This window comes from Mobula birostris, chromosome 2 (genome assembly GCF_030028105.1).
Source record: "Mobula birostris isolate sMobBir1 chromosome 2, sMobBir1.hap1, whole genome shotgun sequence".
NCBI lineage: Eukaryota > Metazoa > Chordata > Chondrichthyes > Myliobatiformes > Myliobatidae > Mobula > Mobula birostris.
This window is the reverse complement of record NC_092371.1, coordinates 191,979,242-191,996,547: the sequence shown is the minus strand read 5'-3', so window position 1 is coordinate 191,996,547 and position 17,306 is coordinate 191,979,242. Positions and strand designations below refer to the sequence as shown.

Sequence of the window (17,306 nt, the reverse complement as noted above, 5' to 3'; positions counted from 1 at the left end):
CTCCCAGTGAAAATGATTCCTGTCAACAAGCTGTCATAAAACCATTGGAATAACCAATAAGGAAGGCCTTCACTCTTGTTACTTAGGGTCCGGTTGTTCCTCACATGAAAGGACTACAGCAACAATGCAGAACACTGAAGACCATCACAAAAATATTGTTTGGCACGGATCAGCTTGATAAGAGTACAATGTTTTGTTCATCCTCTTGATTCAGTTCATCAATCAGAAAAGAAAACATGCCAACCTAGCATGGCAGGAGTAACCAGTGATTCCAGACCCAGTAATGTGTGTGCTATTGACATGGTTTGACTAACCAGTGACTCCAGACCAAGCAACACAGGTGCTTTTAACTACCTCACAAGCCAATTCAGGGAACTATTGGAGAAACCAGTGTTGACATTTCATTTTTAGAAATAAATGACAATGCCTTTGAACTGAAATATTAACCCTATTTCCCTTTCCGTATACGAGACCTAACTTGTTGAGTGTTTGGAGCTTTTGTTTTCATTTCAGATTTTCTGCATCTGCATTTTATTTTATGGGTGGTTAGGGATTGATAATAAAATGCTGAACTTGTCTCCCGAGAGTGAATAAATAAAATTCATCATGTCCTCGAGTGCATTATTTAGCTTCTATAATGCATTTCTAAACAAAATAATTTCACTGTCTAACAATCTCCAATTAACTCAGCACAACACAAGTCTGTCAAATCCATCAACTTCCGACTGTTGGAGATCACTGGCTATTTTCTGCTAAGTCTTCATGCTACCCATTACACAGCATGACTCTTACTAAAACGTAGGCCGATCTTCTCTCCCGTTTTTCTTGCAGCAATTTTTAGGCATTTCATCTCTCTTTACTTGCTCGTCATTCTAATCAAACTGATAATTGCAGGCCAAGGACTTTAAATTCCACATTAAGTTTGGAAAATTAATTGGCGTTAATGTTAGCTGTCATGTGGTTTCATCATAATTTTACACACTTTGGTTAAAGGACAGAAGCGGACAAGGAATTCACATACACTGGCCACAAGAATAAACCGCTGGAGGAACTTAGCAGGTCAAGCTGCATTGCGGAGGGAAAGAAATCATCAACATTTTGGGGTGAGACCCTGCGAGAGCATTTCAACACAAAACATCAACATTTTCTTCCATAGATGCTGCTTAGCCTGCTAAGTTCCCCTAGCAGTTTGTGTTTTGTTCTAGATCACAGCATCTGCAGTCTCTGATGTCTCCAATTTCTAGCAGCTGTACAAGCGGCCAACAAGTTTGCCTATAGGCTGAGAAAATACATTTGGATTTTTTCGGATGTATCTGCTTTTGTTCTTGATGTATTCAAATCGCATACCATGAAGTTCCAGAAGAGCACAAAGCAAAGGAAGACTTGATTAAGGAGAACAGTGCAAGTTAAGACTAGGCAATTTTCAAAACCCTACCTTAAAAACAAATAGGAAATTCTGAAGCTCTGGTAGGATTTAGTGGTACGTTTCAGTTAAATAGTGCCTACTCCACTCTGTATTCAGACCAGCTACCGCCTCAGTATGATAAAGTAATACAAACATGTAAGCAAGAGAGAAAGGGAAAAGGCGCTTCAAAATCCGCCACCTTTAGGTTATATACAACAGCAAAGTACCGGGCAAAAGTCAGTCAAAATTGATCCAGGCAAATTGCCCATAATTAATTTCTTCATTTGAATACCATAAGTATATAAAATTTCATCGTAACTAAACCTATAAATAACTAAGTACAGACCCAATGAATTACAATACTAATTGTTACAGCAGTTTTTGTACTGCTAAGAATCATTCAGGTATGTACCTTGGAGTCTCAGTGAATTCCACCTCTTCTTCAGAGCTGATTTCAATAGGGAACATGTTTTCATTCTCTGAAGTATCACCAACGTCATCTCTTCTCACGCTATCCAATCTCGATTTGCGTCTCCTTTTTCTTCTTTTCTTCACAGAGTTGCCGCTCAATTGGTTTTCAGGAGAACACGGTGTACAATGAATAGATATAGATGCTTGCGACGTGACAACAGACTCTGGGTTTCTGTGCTTGCCAGCCAAGCTTCTCCCCACTGCGGTCTCCATCAGTGCAGCACCTTCAGAAATGATGATAGGTGAGGTGGCCAGGTGTGACGGAACATTTACCTAGGAGGCAATAAATATTTAAATTTAAGCAGAATTATGCTACAACCTACTATGGAAAACAGGACCAAAAAAAAAACAAAATCGAACAGCGAAGATCAAATATAAAATTAGTTATATATTTTAGGCACAGGGCAATTAAACTGTTTTACAGTATAATTTAATATAGTATAATTTAGTGGGGGGCTTCAGGGTTCTAACATTTTTACTGTCACTCATTTTTTGGGGGTACTGTTCTGTTTTTGAGGATGTCTGTGGAGAGTAAGAATTTCAGGTTGTATATGGTATGCATTCTCTGATATTAAATGGAATTATTGAACTACTATTTGATAGGGTTAAGCAACAAATGTTTGCCCCATCGAGACCATCTACTTCCTTTACATATTATTGCCCTCGTCCGCTCCTGCTCATCTAGTGCTAATACCTTTGTTACCTTTATGAAATCAAATTCAAAAGGTAAAACTCTTCAATAAGACCTGGAGGTCACTTATTCAACATTTTCATATAACGTAATTTGACCTTTTCCAAACTTATTCTATTTCTTTGTAATATTGGTTGAGAGGAACGGAGTTGTTGACACTAATGCTTTCTTTTTTTAATGACGTTACATAACAGCCCATGTCTTTTTTTTTTAGTTTAGTTGATTAATACTGTTTAGGTTAGTTTTTGGGGGGGGGGGGGGTTAAAGTGTTATTTTTTTTCCCTTTTCATGACTTTTTTTTAGATATTTTTCTTTGTTTTATATTGTTCAGCTGTATCCTGTATGATTGGGAGTTTTAACATTTAAGTGTCAACTATGTCAATTATAACAATGTATTCCCAATAACTTTGTACCATTACTATGTTATGTTTATTATTATGAAACTAATAAAAAGATTGAAAAAGAAAGAAAGAAAAAGGTAAACCTAAAGTTTGTTGTCAGATGCGCAAGTACAAGCATGCGAGCAATGAAAAATGCAGTTACAGCTTCATTGTGGCCAAACCAATCTGTGCCAACTAATATTCCCATAAGCTACATTTCATATAAGCAGAATTCACAAAAATAAATTAAATACAAATCAGACAATTTTTACAAGAACATAATGATCAGGAAAAAAAAGAACAACATTTATTTTCGTGCTAAGTGATCACGATGTTGCTTTACTGCAGCGATGAGGGTTATGTAGGTTGGTTCAAAAGCCAGATGGTTGAAGGGAAATAGCTGTTCTTGAACCTGACGGTGTGGGACTTCAAGTTTCTGTCCCTTCTGCTTGATAGTAGCTGTGAGAAAATTATATGGCCCGATCTGTGGGGATGCTTCTTTCTTGAGGCACTGCATGTTGTACATACTACCGGTAGTGGGGAGGTACAGCATGTGCCTGTGATGTGCAGGACTGAAACCACCACTCTCGTTTTTTTATGTTCATATGGTAATTGAATTGCCGTACTAACCCATGATGAAACCCAGTTAGGATACTTTCAACAGTGCAGCTGAAACCAAAGAAACTGGTAGGCTGATTAAATGCAGGTGTGTGCATAAGACCTGTATTTAAAAAAAAAAGAGACTGGGAACCTGTCGGCCTGAATATAAGGAGGGAATTGAAAATGCAGTAGGAATCTGAACCGAGACTTTGCTGGACCAGAACTAAACAAGCCCTGCTAATTCGGTAATCAAATGTGTGAACAGCATCAGCAGCTGCAAAACCATGCTCTGGATGAACTCCAGTGTATACAGCAGGTGGCAGACGAAACACTGGAGTGGTTAATGTGACGATCTGTCTAGAAATCACAAGGAAAGAACGCCAATGTCTTTACTTCTTTTAAAGAGATGAAGGAAGGAGGGTTGAGAACCCAGGAGCATTTCAACTCCTAGGACCCCTGGCGCGTGTGGCATGGCATACAGGTCATTACAGACTTTAAACCACCTAGTACTGTTCTCCCTTCCAGCTCTGCTTCCCTCCCTAATGAACTCAATTACTTCCACGCTCGCTTTGACCGAGAGAACAAGGAGGTCACCCTCAAAGCAGATCTCCCACCTGGTGAACTGTTTCTCTCACTTTCCACTTCCGATGTTTGTGCCACCCTGAGCAGGGTGAATGTACAGAAGGCAGCTGGTCCGGATGGAATACTTGGTCGTGTGCTCAGAGTCTGTACAGGGCAGTTGGCCGGGGTCTTCACGGACATTTTTAATCTGTCCCTGGCCCAGGCAGTTGTCCCCACAAGCTTCAAGACCACCACCATTGTGCCAGTGCCAAAGCATTCCACTGGCATGGGCCTGAATGACTTCCATCCAGTTGCACTCACCCCCATCATTGCAAAGTGCTTTGAGAGACTGGTTCTATCACATCTGAAATCCTGTCTGCCCACTACCCTGAACCCCCATCAATTTGCTTATCGTACCAACAGGTCAACAGAGGACACCATCTCCACGGCACTTCACTCCACCCTGACCCACCTGGACAGCCCCAACTCTTACGTCAGAATGCTGATCATTGACTTTAGTTCAGCATTCAATACTGCGATCCCCTCAAAGCTGATCGCCAAACTTCGCCAGCTTGATATCAGCTCATCCCTCTGCAATTGGACCTTGGACTTTCTGACTAACAGACCTCAATCAGTTAAGTTAGTCAACCTCTCCTTCTCCACTCTCACCCTGAACACCGGCGTGCCTCAAGGCTGTGTGCTGAGCCCTCTTCTGTACTCCCTTTTCACCTATGACTGCATTCCCGTACATGGTTCTAACTCCATAATCAAGTTCGCAGACGACACGGTGGTTGGCCTAATCAGAGGGGATGAGACAACCTACAGGGACGAGGTCCAGCACCTGGCCACCTGGTGTGCCGACAACAACCTGGCCCTTAACACCCAGAAGACCAAGGAGATCGTTGTAGATTTCAGGCATGCTAGGAGCCACACTCACATCCCCATCTACATCAACGGAGCTGTAGTGGAGCATGTATCAATCTTCCAGTTCCTTGGTGTCCACATTTCTGAGGATCTCACCTGGTCCCTGAGCTCCTCCATCCTGATCAAAAGGCACAACAGCGCCTTTATTTCCTGCGGAGCATCAAGAAAGCTCACCTCTGTCCCAGGATACTGACGGATTTTTACCATTGTACGATTGACAGCATACTCATCAACTGCACCTCAGTGTGGTACGGCAATTGTCCCGTATCGGACCACAAAGCACTCCAGCGTGTGGTGAAAACCGCCCAGCAGATTATCAGCACCCAATTGCCCACCATTAAGAACATCTACCATAAACGCTGCCTGGTCAGGGCAAAAAGCATTATCAAGGATGCATCTCACCTGAACCATGGACCTTTTACTCTCCTCCCATCCGGTAGGCGCTACAGGAGCCTCCACTCCCGCACCAGCAGGCACAGGAAAAGCTTCTTCCCTGAGGCTGTGACCCTGCTGAACCTCACATCACAGCATTACACAGTATTGCACCCATACTGTACTTTGTATTTGTGTGCTGTAGCACTTACTTTTTATTCACAGTTATTTTGTAAATAACACTATTCTTTGCATTTCTGGTCAGATGCTAACTGCATTTCATTGGCTTTGTATCTGTACTCGGCACAATGACAATAAAGTTGAATCTAATCTAAATCTAATCTAATCTAATGTTGAAAAACAGGAAGGCCTAGCCTTTTCCTTGGCTGAAAAGTTAAATGAAATTTTATTTTGAGGATATTTTTAATGACTTAATCAAAATGTAACTAATAAGAATCAGGTTTATTATCACCAGCGTATGTCGTGAAATTTGTTAACTTAATCCTCTCCCCTCAAAAATTGCTGATAGAAAGGGCTGATATTGATAACAATAGATTGCTTCATTACACAAGGAGAAGTGCACTTATGTAATTCAAACTTGAAATTTTATTTCCTCTTTTGTGCAATTTTATAGTATGATGTCATTATCATAGATCAGAGGCACCAATCTGAAAAAAATGCATTCCATTCACTTTAGTTGAAAACAAATTACCTAATGAAGGCTTTTTCTTTAACACAATAGCCACCACTCCACAATAATAATCAATACTGATACCTTCCTTTTCAGATCAAACAGGAATTCATTTGACCACTCTTATGCTTGCTTCTGGGAAGAAGTTGGGTGGGAAAAACAGGACTACTCCACCTTACCAAGTTTGGTCACATTTCCCATTTGTACAGCGACAGCACTCTTGTACACATGTGGAAATAAGGAATAGCACCTTCATCCAATTCACAAAGTTAACGGTAATGAATCAATTAGGTGCAAATGATCAGCCATTCCTGATATCATTAACACTGCATAACCAGCCTATCTTCTGACAGTATCAAGGCCAAACCTCATCATTCGATACGCACCATTGTATCTCCAGCTTGGATTACTCAGACTTCATCCTTACATGCCTTCTGGAGCTATTTCTGCTACAGTCTTTAAACTCAGCCCTTTATCTCCGTGTTGGTGCGTGGCCAAGTAGTTAAGGCATTCGTCTAGTGATTTGAAGGTTGCTAGTTCGAGCCTTGGCTGCGTGTGTGGCCTTGAGCAAGGCACTTAACCACACATTGCTCTGCGACGACACCGATGCCAAGCTGTATGGATCCTAATGCCCATCCCTTGGACAATATTGGTGGGATGGAGAGGGAAGACTTGCAGCGTGGGCAATTGCTGGTCTTCCATACAACCTTGCCCAGGCCTGCGCCCTGGAAACCTTCCAAGGCACAAATCCATGGTCTCATGAGACTAACGGATGCCTATTATTATTATCTCCATATAGGCCAACACAAAGACTAGCATGCCCCTGGAGTATTTCTGGGAAAGGGCAATGTGGCAAGTTTTTTTCTGCTTGCTATTTTTCACATGCTGTTACAGCTCCAATTTAAGATGAGCTTTCATGTGAGATAAGATGCCTTTATTTAATTTATTGGTTGTTTAGAGGACTTGTTATCAAGAGGACTACTATTCTGCTCTGTCAACAGCCTGGTGGTCCTGCCTTGGCTGAAGTTGCAGCTCTGCTTCATGATCTGCCCATGTAACAATTACAGCACAGAAACAGGCCATCTCGGCCCTTCTAGTCTGTGCCCAGAAGAATATGCACTATGGTGCAATGCATGAGCCACTTTCCCTGTCCTATACCAGTCAGCCTGCTGCCTACTTTTATAGAATTGCTACTGAACCACCAAATACACAATTCATCCAATGCCTAATGAGATTCAGCAGGTGTATGCTTATTGTGTGTTCACAGGTGCTAATTTCTCTATTGTCTACCACCCTATATAAACTGAATTTCCATTTCAATGACAAGGAATTACATCAGAGAATGCAGCAAATGAAAATAAATGCCCTAATCGTGATCCAATTCAAGAAATCTATCTTCCAACTTTCATTTATGCTGGACTCAATATTTTGTTTTAAACTGCCAATAGAAAAAATTGTCGTGACAAATCTAAAGACCAGATAGATACTTTGTTAATCCCAAAGGAAATTACAGTGTCACAGTAGCATTACAAGTACACAGATATACATATTAAAAGAAAAGTAGAAAGAATAAAAAACAAGTTACCACAAACAGGAGGGGATTCATCACTTCCCTGGCTCTCGGTTGACTCATTTTAGAGCCTAATGGCCAAGAGTAAGAATGATCGTGTAGCGCTCTTTGGAGCAGCACAGTTGCCTTAGTCTATTACTAAAAATGTTCCTCTGATTAGCCAAGGTGGCATCAGAGGGTGAGAAACATTGTCCAGAATTGCCAGGTTTTTCCATAAGGTTCTTTGTTCTACCATGTATCCAATTTGACTCCGAAAACAGAGCCAGCTTTTCTAATCAGTTTATTGAGCCTATTGGCATCACCTGTGTTGATGCCATTACCCCAGCACACCACTGCATAGAAGATTGTACTGAAGACAACAGATTGGTAGAAAATGTATGCAGGCCTCTCCTTCACTCCATAAGACATCAGTCTCCTCAGGAAGTAGAGGCAACTATGCCCTTCTTGTACACAGCCTCTGTTTTGGTGTTCCTCTCAAGTCTGTCATCCAGGTACACCCCCAAGTACCCCAGGTTGGTGCATGTATACGAGTAACAGTCTAGATCACACATTTAAAAGTAGGCAAGTTGTACAAGAAATAATACAAATAATTTCATGGATCAGCTTTGGTTTTGTCAAGGATATCAACTTTTATTATTGGGATGTGGGCACTGCTGGCAATGTTGCATTTATTGCCAATGCTTGCTTACACTGAAAAGATAGAAGTGAACCATCTTTTTGAACTGTAGTTCTTCTTGTGAAATCCCTCGCACTGCTGCTGCGTAAGAGGAAGTCTGGTGCAAGAACAAAGAGAGAAGCGCAGGAATATGCAATTCAGGCCCTTTAGTTTGTTGCACTGTAGCACAGCTAACTTGCTCTAGACCTCATTAACTGATGCCCCTGCGATTATGAACACAAGAGACTTTGTAGACATTGGAAATCTAAAGCAACACACACTGTCACAGCCTTGACTACATAACATTTATTAATTCCTCCTCCACAGATTGCTGAGTAGAATCCTAAAGACTCTCAACTTTCTGGAGAGAAAATAAAATCTTCCTTATTTACATTTTAAATGGACAACCACTTATTCTGAAACTACATCTTCAATTCACCTCCTACCAAAGGGAAAGTATCCTCTCAGAATCAAGTTGTAGAATTCCTTCAGCAACTTCCATTATTCAACAAGACTCTGCTAAACTCCAACGTGTATACGCCCCAATCTGCTCAACCATTCCTCAACTTCTGCACCCCAGGACAACCTGGTAAATCTTTAGTGAATTGTCTCCAATGCCAGCCAAATCCCGAGAAACTACTTCCTATATCTAGGGAAATACTGAAGGCAGATTTACAATGAAACTCACCATCGCCTTCAATACATCAACATGATGTTTGGTCAAGTATGAAAGAGGGTGTTTGAAGATTGTTATCAGAATCAGCATAAACAGTCTATTGGGCAGCAGTAATCCCTGCCCTCCTAATTGCTTCAGATTCTTGGACACCACCAAGAGGCACCTTGTAGCACTGAAGAGTTACTACCAATATCGCTTGCTAAATCCTCTAAACCTCTTTTATGCCATGGACACCTACCATTGAACGAGGGGTCCTTGGACCACAGGTTGGGAGCCCCTGCTCCAAATCAACTGGAAGAATAAGCAAATTACTGTCAGCAAACTCTTTAAGGCCAAGTTCCCAATTCTCACTGCTGTTTGTAAGGAGTTTCTACGTTCTCCCTGTTAGTGTGTGGGTTTACTCCAGATGCTCTGGTTTCCTCCTACAGTCCAAAGACGTACCCATGGATAGGTTAATTGATCATTGTAAATTGTTCTGTGATTAGGGTAGGGTTAAATCAGGGGATTGCTGGGTGCTGCAGCTCGAAGGGCCAGAAGATCCCATTCCGCACAGTATCTCAGTAAATAAATAAACACCGATCCCTTAAGTGAGGCCACATCAGTCACAGGCCTGATACCATTTCCCTGAAGCAGGCACCATTCTGAGCACCTTAAAAAAACGTGACATCCACACTGATTCTTCATAATCCCCTGTCCATGATCATTCAATGTCAGGAAAGTACTGAAAATCACGAGTCCATAAATCGAAAGCCCAGGGTCAATGACAGAGGGAGTGCACCACCTCACAAACAACCTACCCTCACCAGAAATCTCCTGCTTCACAGAAGTTACAAGGTTAGGACTGGTTTTACTTTGTTACAAGAATCATCCCTTATAATAATGATCAGGGACATACGCAGGGAGAATCTGTAATTACCAATAAGTACCTTTATTGTCTCATCAGAAGCACACCTGAGCTTACACACTACTAAGTTTTCCTGACTTTCCACGAACAGTCAAAGAACAGGAAATAATACCAGTTAAAAAAGAATTTCTGCTGCTGGCTATGTGTTTCTCATAGTCCTGTTTCAAATCACCAAGTTTGTAGGGCACCTCACATCCACAAATAGTAAATCCCCTAGAGAGCCATCACTCATGTTTGGAGTTCCTGACTCCTATAATATTCCTCAGCTGATGGATCTCCATCCCATTGGCTCAAGGTCACCTGTCCTACATGGGTCACTACCTTACGGGCTCTAGTCCAGGGCTACAATAAGTATTGCTCTATAGTTTCTGCCCCGCAGCCTTGTATCTTTGCTCCTTTCAACAATGTGTACCACATAACCTGAGTAGAAGCCAGGGGATCCCTTCTTAAATAAGGAGACTACATACAGCACCTCAGGATAATTTCACTATCATACTGCATACAGTACTCCAGGATAATTTCACTATCATATCAGTTGCCGTAATGCTTTTATACTCTACCTACTCTGCAATGTTCCAATTCCCTTCCCAATTACATGCCCTACCTGCATGATAATATTTGTGCATCATGTACAAGGTCACCTTGATCCTCAAGCAGCATTCCAAAGCCTCTCTCGAGCAAAATCATGCTTTTCACTTTTTCCTACCAAAGTGGAATAACTTCACCTTTTCCCACGTGAAACTCCAAATCCAAAAAAAAAAGATCCATTTCCTTCTGCACATTCTTCCCAACCACTCACTTCACACTGCTTTTTCCAGCTACTTTTCTATGTGATATACAATGTGGGAACAAGTCTAAATCAGAAAGAAGTTGCAAGGTTGTGGGGACATAGAAGAAATTTTTTGGTGAAATGATGGCATTTTTGGTCTGTTAACTACAAAATATTTTTAATATATTTCAGTCATGCAAGCATGCATTTCAGAAATTCAATACAGTCAACTGGGAAAAGAGGAAAAATAGCATTTGGAGAGCTATCAAATTTGTAAAAAATCAAACTATATACTATGCAGCCAATATTTCTTAGTTTGTTATAAAGGAAATACATGTATAAAAGTCAATACTATCGAAGAGATAAATAATACCGCTGATGGAATAAGCTAATTTCTCAGTTATCAATTATCTAAGTTTGATTTGGAAACAATGTGATATTACCTTATTATTTGTTGTCTCTTGAACAAAAAAGGCCTCCCCATTATCGCCCAGCTTCATTTGCAGCTTTACAGGTTCTCCATTTATTTCTATATCCACCTAAAAATGTTCAGTTATAACATATTTCAATTAACAAGTGTATACTTATGACCAAGGATGAAAAAGCAAAAGAATTAAATGTTGATTTTGTTTCAGTGTACACATTATTTTATCTAAATCATTTCAATCTACATGCAGCCAAAAGGATATAACTCTAGATTTTGTCACACATAATGCTCTTAGTCACAGTTACCTTTCAGATTACCTGATTGCCTGCAGCATTGGGGCACATTTCAAATTAGTGTCCTCTTTTATTCATACAAAGTTGGCTTTTTAATTTACTAATGAAAACACAGTTTTGCTTATTACAGAAAGATTCAATAGCTGCACGAAAGCAAAATCCTATTCTATTTTGTAGTTGCATATTTGAGTGAGATTATGGCTGTTCTTTCCAGTACTAACATCACATTACTTCCTTGATATCCAACAAAAGTATTTACGGTAAGACTCTTGGCAGTGTGCAGGGTCAGAGGGATCTTGAGGTCCGAGTCCATAGGACACTCAAAGCTGCTGTGCAGGTTGACTCTGTGGTTAAGAAAGCATACAGTGCATTGGCCATCAATTGTGGGATTGAGTTTAGGAGCCGAGAGGTAATGTTGCAGCTATATAGGACCCTGGTCAGACCCCACTTGGAGTAGTGTGCTCAGTTCTGGTCACCTTACTATAGGAAGCATGTGGAAACCATAGAAAGGGTGCAGAGGAAATTTACAAGGATGTTGCCTGGATTGGGGAGCATGCCTTATGAGAATAGGTTGAGTGAAATCGGCCTTTTTTCCTTGGAGCGACGGAGGATGAGAGGCGACCTGATAGAGATGTTTAAGATGAGAGGCATTAATTGTGTGGATAGTCAGAAGCTTTTTCCCAGGGCTGAAATGACTAGCACAAGAGGGCACAGTTTTAAGGTGCTTGGAAGTAGGTACAGAGGAGAGGTCAGGGGTAAGTTTTTTTATGCAGAGAGTGGTGAATGTGTGGAATGGGCTGCCAGCGACAGTGATGGAGGCGGATATGATAGGGTCTTTTAAGAGAGTCCTGGACAGGTACACGGAGCTCAGAAAAATAGAGGGCTATGGGTAACTCTAGGTAATTTCTAAGGTAAGGACGTATTCAGCACAGCTTTGTGGGCCAAAGAGCCTGTAATGTGCTGTAGGTTTCTAAGAGGCTCTAACTGGGCTCAAGACATGTTTAATATATTCAATCACTCCAACATAAAATGACCTGACTAGCTATTGTTGTACGTAAAAGAACATGTCCCAATAGACCAAAAGGCCATTGCTGACTTACCACCTTTTCCCTGGATCGGAGTACTCCTAGTTTCCCAAAGCGAACGTGGAATGGGGAGCACTGGAGGCTGCCATCTGGCTGTTGGACAACAATGATATCAATGCAGCCAGATAAAGTGGCAGGGTTTAATCCCTTGTAAAGTTCCTTCACTGTTACAAACACTTGGCCAGCCAATTGTCCAACGTAATTCATGGTCTGTGCCTTTGAAACAAAACAAGTATTTACTTGCAAAGCAGCTCCACTTACTTCTATTAAAAGTACATGCCAAGAAATATGCCTTAATAATACTAAATGGATAAAGATAGCACAGGAAATGAACTGCAAGCTTAGAAGTTTTCTGAAATGGAAATTTGCTGAATGGTTTAATATTAGAGCTACTACCTCAGATTGGAAATTTCACAATTAAACTCTGAGTGGTACCTTCAAGTTGTCAGTGTATCCCCAGCTACGGTTGGAATTGGAATATTACTGCCAAATGCACCGAGGTACAGTGTAAAGTTTGTCTTGTGTACTGCTCATACAGTATATTACACAGTGCAATGAGGTAAAACAATAACACAATGTACAATAAAGTGTAACAATTACAGAAAAAGTGCAAAAAGGGACAAGGTCGTAACAAAGTAGAGTGTGAGGTCAAGTATTCATCTTATCTTGCTAGGGAACATTATAGCAGTGGGATAGAAGCTATCATTGAGACTCTTGTTACATGCTTTCAGGCCTTCCTATCTAATGCCTGATGGGAGAGAGGAGAAAAGAAAATGTCTGGAGTAGGTGGGGTCTCTGATTGTGTTGGCTGCTTTACTGAGGTGAGAAGTATAGGTAGAGTCTATGGAGGGGAGACTATTTCCCATAATATGCTGAGTGCCACAGTTCTCTATAGTTTCTTGCAGTCATGGGGCAGAGTAGTTGCCATATCAAGCCACCATGCATCCTGATGGGATGCATTCTACAGTGCATTGAGTAAAATTGATAAGGATTCAAAAGGGACATGTCAAATTTCTTTAGCCTCCCGAGGGTAACTTGCTTTAATTTATGGAGCATCACCAAATTCTAATCCAAAAGAGAACAGGATGCCAGAAGACTTTTGTTAGACTAAAAGAATGGTGCAAACAAACAGCAGGTCAAGCAAACGATTCGATTCAGATGACAAACTCAAGTATTTTACCAACTCATGAAGTAAAACCACACAACTATTATCTGCCTCTGTAAGTAAATTTAAAGATGTTCGTAAAACAACAAAAACTGCACAAAGTAGTACAGTGAACAAAGCCATTAATGCAGCCCTGGAATTTTTTCGTTTCATCAGAAAATCCACACAAATCATGAAGCATTAACTTTTCTGGACTTTTACTTTCCCTATTGCATCATTACCTCCTCTTCAACTTCTTGTTCCAACTCCCAATCCAAATTATTTGACCCATAATTAAGTATCTCAATTATCAAACAATCTAAAATGGTTAAGTCCTCCAGGAGGATGTCCTTTTGTGAACACTTCTCAAAAAAAAGCCTACTTTCCAACTAAAGAACCTTACCACTTCAGTTTTATTTGCTCCCTTGCTATTGTAGATTTCTGTTTTTCTGCTTATAGTTTGACTTGCACATGCACAATTGGATGCATTTTATTACACTTCTACCCATCTCCTTTTCATCTCGTTTCCCCGTCCACTCACCCACACACCCTTCACTTCAAAGTTTTTCTACAAGCGAAGACTTCAAAGCAATTTTACAATGGATTATTTTAAGGTATGTAAAATGCATCTACATTTAGATATTCATTCAAGTTTCTATAGGTGTCAGGATAGTTAAGTCATCTGTATGACAGATTACAACCTGCTTGTAATCAACAAAATGTATTTGAAAACTTAAGCTCACCTTGAAAAAAAAACAAATCCAAAACCTACATACAAGTAAAAACTTATCCCAAGATTCAACTCAAGATTAGTACTTTGCTTTTGATTCAATAATTTTACACTTGCAAGCACGGTGTACCACAATTTTTTCTTTCCTGACTTTTTCCTTCTGATTATAGATTCTTAACTACAATAATTTGTAGACGGCACACGTTAGCAGTACAACAACTCAGCACTTCTACCTCACAGCTGTATGGGGCTGTGTTCAATACTGATACTGGCAAACATCCGAGTTAAATTTGCAGGTTCTCCTTATCAGTTTCCAACGGGCACTCTGGTTCCCTCCAGCATCCTGAAGATGTACTGGTAAATTAACTGACCATTCTACATTACCCATATGACTGAGAATATGTTGCAGGATTTTAGAGAAATAAAGAGTGGGATTGGGAGCAATGTGATAGCTTTGTTGAGACTGAGAAGTACCCATTAGGCTGAATGGCCTCCTATATCATATGTGACAGAGGATAAATATTGGGGGGCAGTAAATTAAGCAGGCTGCTTAACCTTGTTCAAATGCTGGAAATTGCACTCATATATGGGGAGTGTATGCCATCACACTTTTGGCTTCAGCGATGATGGAAAGGCCTTGAGGTATCATCTGGTAAATCATTTGCCAGAGGACATCCAGCATTTTGCCTGTTCTAGTGCCCAGGGTATATAGTGCTGATCCAGTGGAGTCCTGGTCAACGGTGACATGCGGGATATTGAGAGTGGGGAACTCACAGACAGTAATGCCAGTGAATATCAGTGGTGGGTGGGTGGTCAGATCCTGTCTTTAGGTTGGTCATTTCCGCACCGTGAATTTTACTTGCAGCACGCGCCTAAACGTTGTCCGAGATCTTGATGCATACAGGATGAACCGCCGACTTACTGAGAGAGTGTTCAACTCCTTCGACAAACAACAGGAACCATTAAGGTTTGTGATTAAATAACTGAAAATGATAGATCAGCTACGGAACTCCTTGAGGATAATACCTGTTCCAACAGCCAGGTCACCACACACATTGCTACACTCCCACTCCTGCCGCAAACCCCCTCCATCACCCTCATCCCAACCCCAGCTACCACCACCACCACCATCAACACAGTCACACCTGCCCCCTCACTTCACCAACACCCCACTGCCTCAGCTTCACCTACACTGCCGGGAAACACAACTCCAAGGCTTGAATTCAACGACGCTACGTGCAGCCGCTCGGCCGAATCCCGTCCCCTGAGCCGAAAGCTGAGCGTGTGCGGCAAGGACGACCCGCAGCCGGAGTCAGACCGGGCTCCTCTGACGTCACCAGCACCCGAAGGCGGCGCTCCAATGGCGGGACGGGAACCGCGGCGAGGAGGCGGGGCCTCGCCGCTCAGCGCTGCCGACATCTGGCGACCCAGCTCCCGCTAGGTTCTGCTTCTGCCGTTTGACTTCCTCTTCGCTGACACACACATACAAAAACAAACCCCCATTTGCACAACACATTCCACATTCTTCTTTGCAGGGGAGCTCTCAAAAGCTTAGCTAGGCACCTAATGAGGCAGTAGGGCAGAAGACAGAATATGCAGTGTCTTAAAGCCGGGAAGTTGAAAGGAATTCTGGTGTTTTGGCGTTTGAAAGGACGGGAGGGAGGATGTGAATAGTAACATTGGGGCATAGTTTAAACAATGCAGAACTATTTGATAAACAGAAGATATCGGGATCTTAAGGCTTCTTGTGTTTTGTTTTCATTATTCAAAGATATATACAGTATTGGTTATTAAAATATCTTGGGGAAAATCTCTGCTGTCCGAGGAGATAGTGCTGTTTCCCGAGAATTCTGTCTTCGCAATGTCCTGGGTACAGTCATTAGCCTGTAATATGATGACTGATACATCAGGCGTCGGGCTCAACCTGAGGTGATCTGCTCAACCAATCAGGCGACCGTCGGTACTTCAGTACTTCTACGATATATGCTTAGCTGATTTTATTTGCATAAAACGAATAAGGTAATCGTTTCAAGGAACCTTTCACTGACTTGCCAATCAGTTTTTGTTTTGTTCAGATTCATCGGCGAAATTTTTAACCTGCACTTGACGTTCTTGGTTAATAGTTTCAAAACGAAAATTCTGATGAACTTTGAAAGAAAGATATATAATATTTTACTGAATCTGTTTACATCTCTTAACTTTTCATAAGGAGAAAACAAACAATATTTTCTGATTGTCCTAAAAGACTTTTTTTAAACACTTGCATGACTGGAACTGTTTATTGAATTCAGTATCTGATATCAACAGTGATTGTTTTAATTTTGATTTTATTTTTTAAACGAAAAATGCTGGTTACAGCCTCGGTTAGTGACCCCAGTGGGTAGGGAGGTCGAGAATTAACTTGTTTCTTATTGTGGCAATAGTACTAAGTGAAAGACCTGGCAGCCGTGATTACTTGCCACAGCTGCTACACTTACAGCGCTACCGGTACTGGAAGTTTTGGGCCGTTAAGAGGGGTGAGATTTAGCAGCCTGTTGAGAGTGAGATTATTCAATTGGAGCCACAAATACGAGAAAACCTGCGGATGCTGGAAATCCACAGTAACACACACAAAATGCTGGAGGAACTCAGCAGGTCAGGCAGCATCTATGGAAAAGAGTACAGTTGGGGTTTCCATCCGAGACCCTTAATCAGTACTGGAAAAAAAAGATGAGAAGTCAGAGTAAGAATGTGGAGGGACGGAAGAAAAGGGAAAAAGTAAAAGGTAAAAGGTGGTAGGTAATAGTTGAAACTGGGAGAGGAGGAGGGGTGAAGAAGGGGGGGAATCTGATAGGATAGGGTAGAAGACCAAGGAAGAAAGGGAAGGGGAGGAGCATCAGAGGGAGGTGATGGGCAGGTAAGGAGATAAGGTGAGAGAGGGAAATGGGAATGGTGAAGTGTGAAGGAGGGCCAGTTACT

At 41.4% G+C, this 17,306-nt stretch overlaps 1 protein-coding gene across 5 annotated transcripts in view; it reads right to left on the bottom strand.

Moving 5' to 3' along the window:
• Positions 1 to 17,306, bottom strand: part of LOC140193984 (protein GREB1-like) — a 458,873-nt gene that overhangs the window by 51,591 nt on the left and 389,976 nt on the right. For 2 of the 5 annotated variants that reach the window (XM_072251261.1, XM_072251260.1), the window contains exons 2-4: positions 12,490 to 12,690; positions 11,113 to 11,208; positions 1,818 to 2,149 (exon numbers count right to left, since the gene is read on the bottom strand). In XM_072251261.1, coding sequence (XP_072107362.1) covers positions 1,818 to 2,149; positions 11,113 to 11,208; positions 12,490 to 12,681 — 620 coding nt within the window. In that variant the 5' untranslated portion in view covers positions 12,682 to 12,690. Of the gene's footprint in view, positions 1 to 1,817; positions 2,150 to 11,112; positions 11,209 to 12,489; positions 12,691 to 15,535; positions 15,662 to 17,306 lie in introns of those variants that run through there. The other 3 variants (XM_072251264.1, XM_072251262.1, XM_072251242.1) reach the window with 3 other exon arrangements.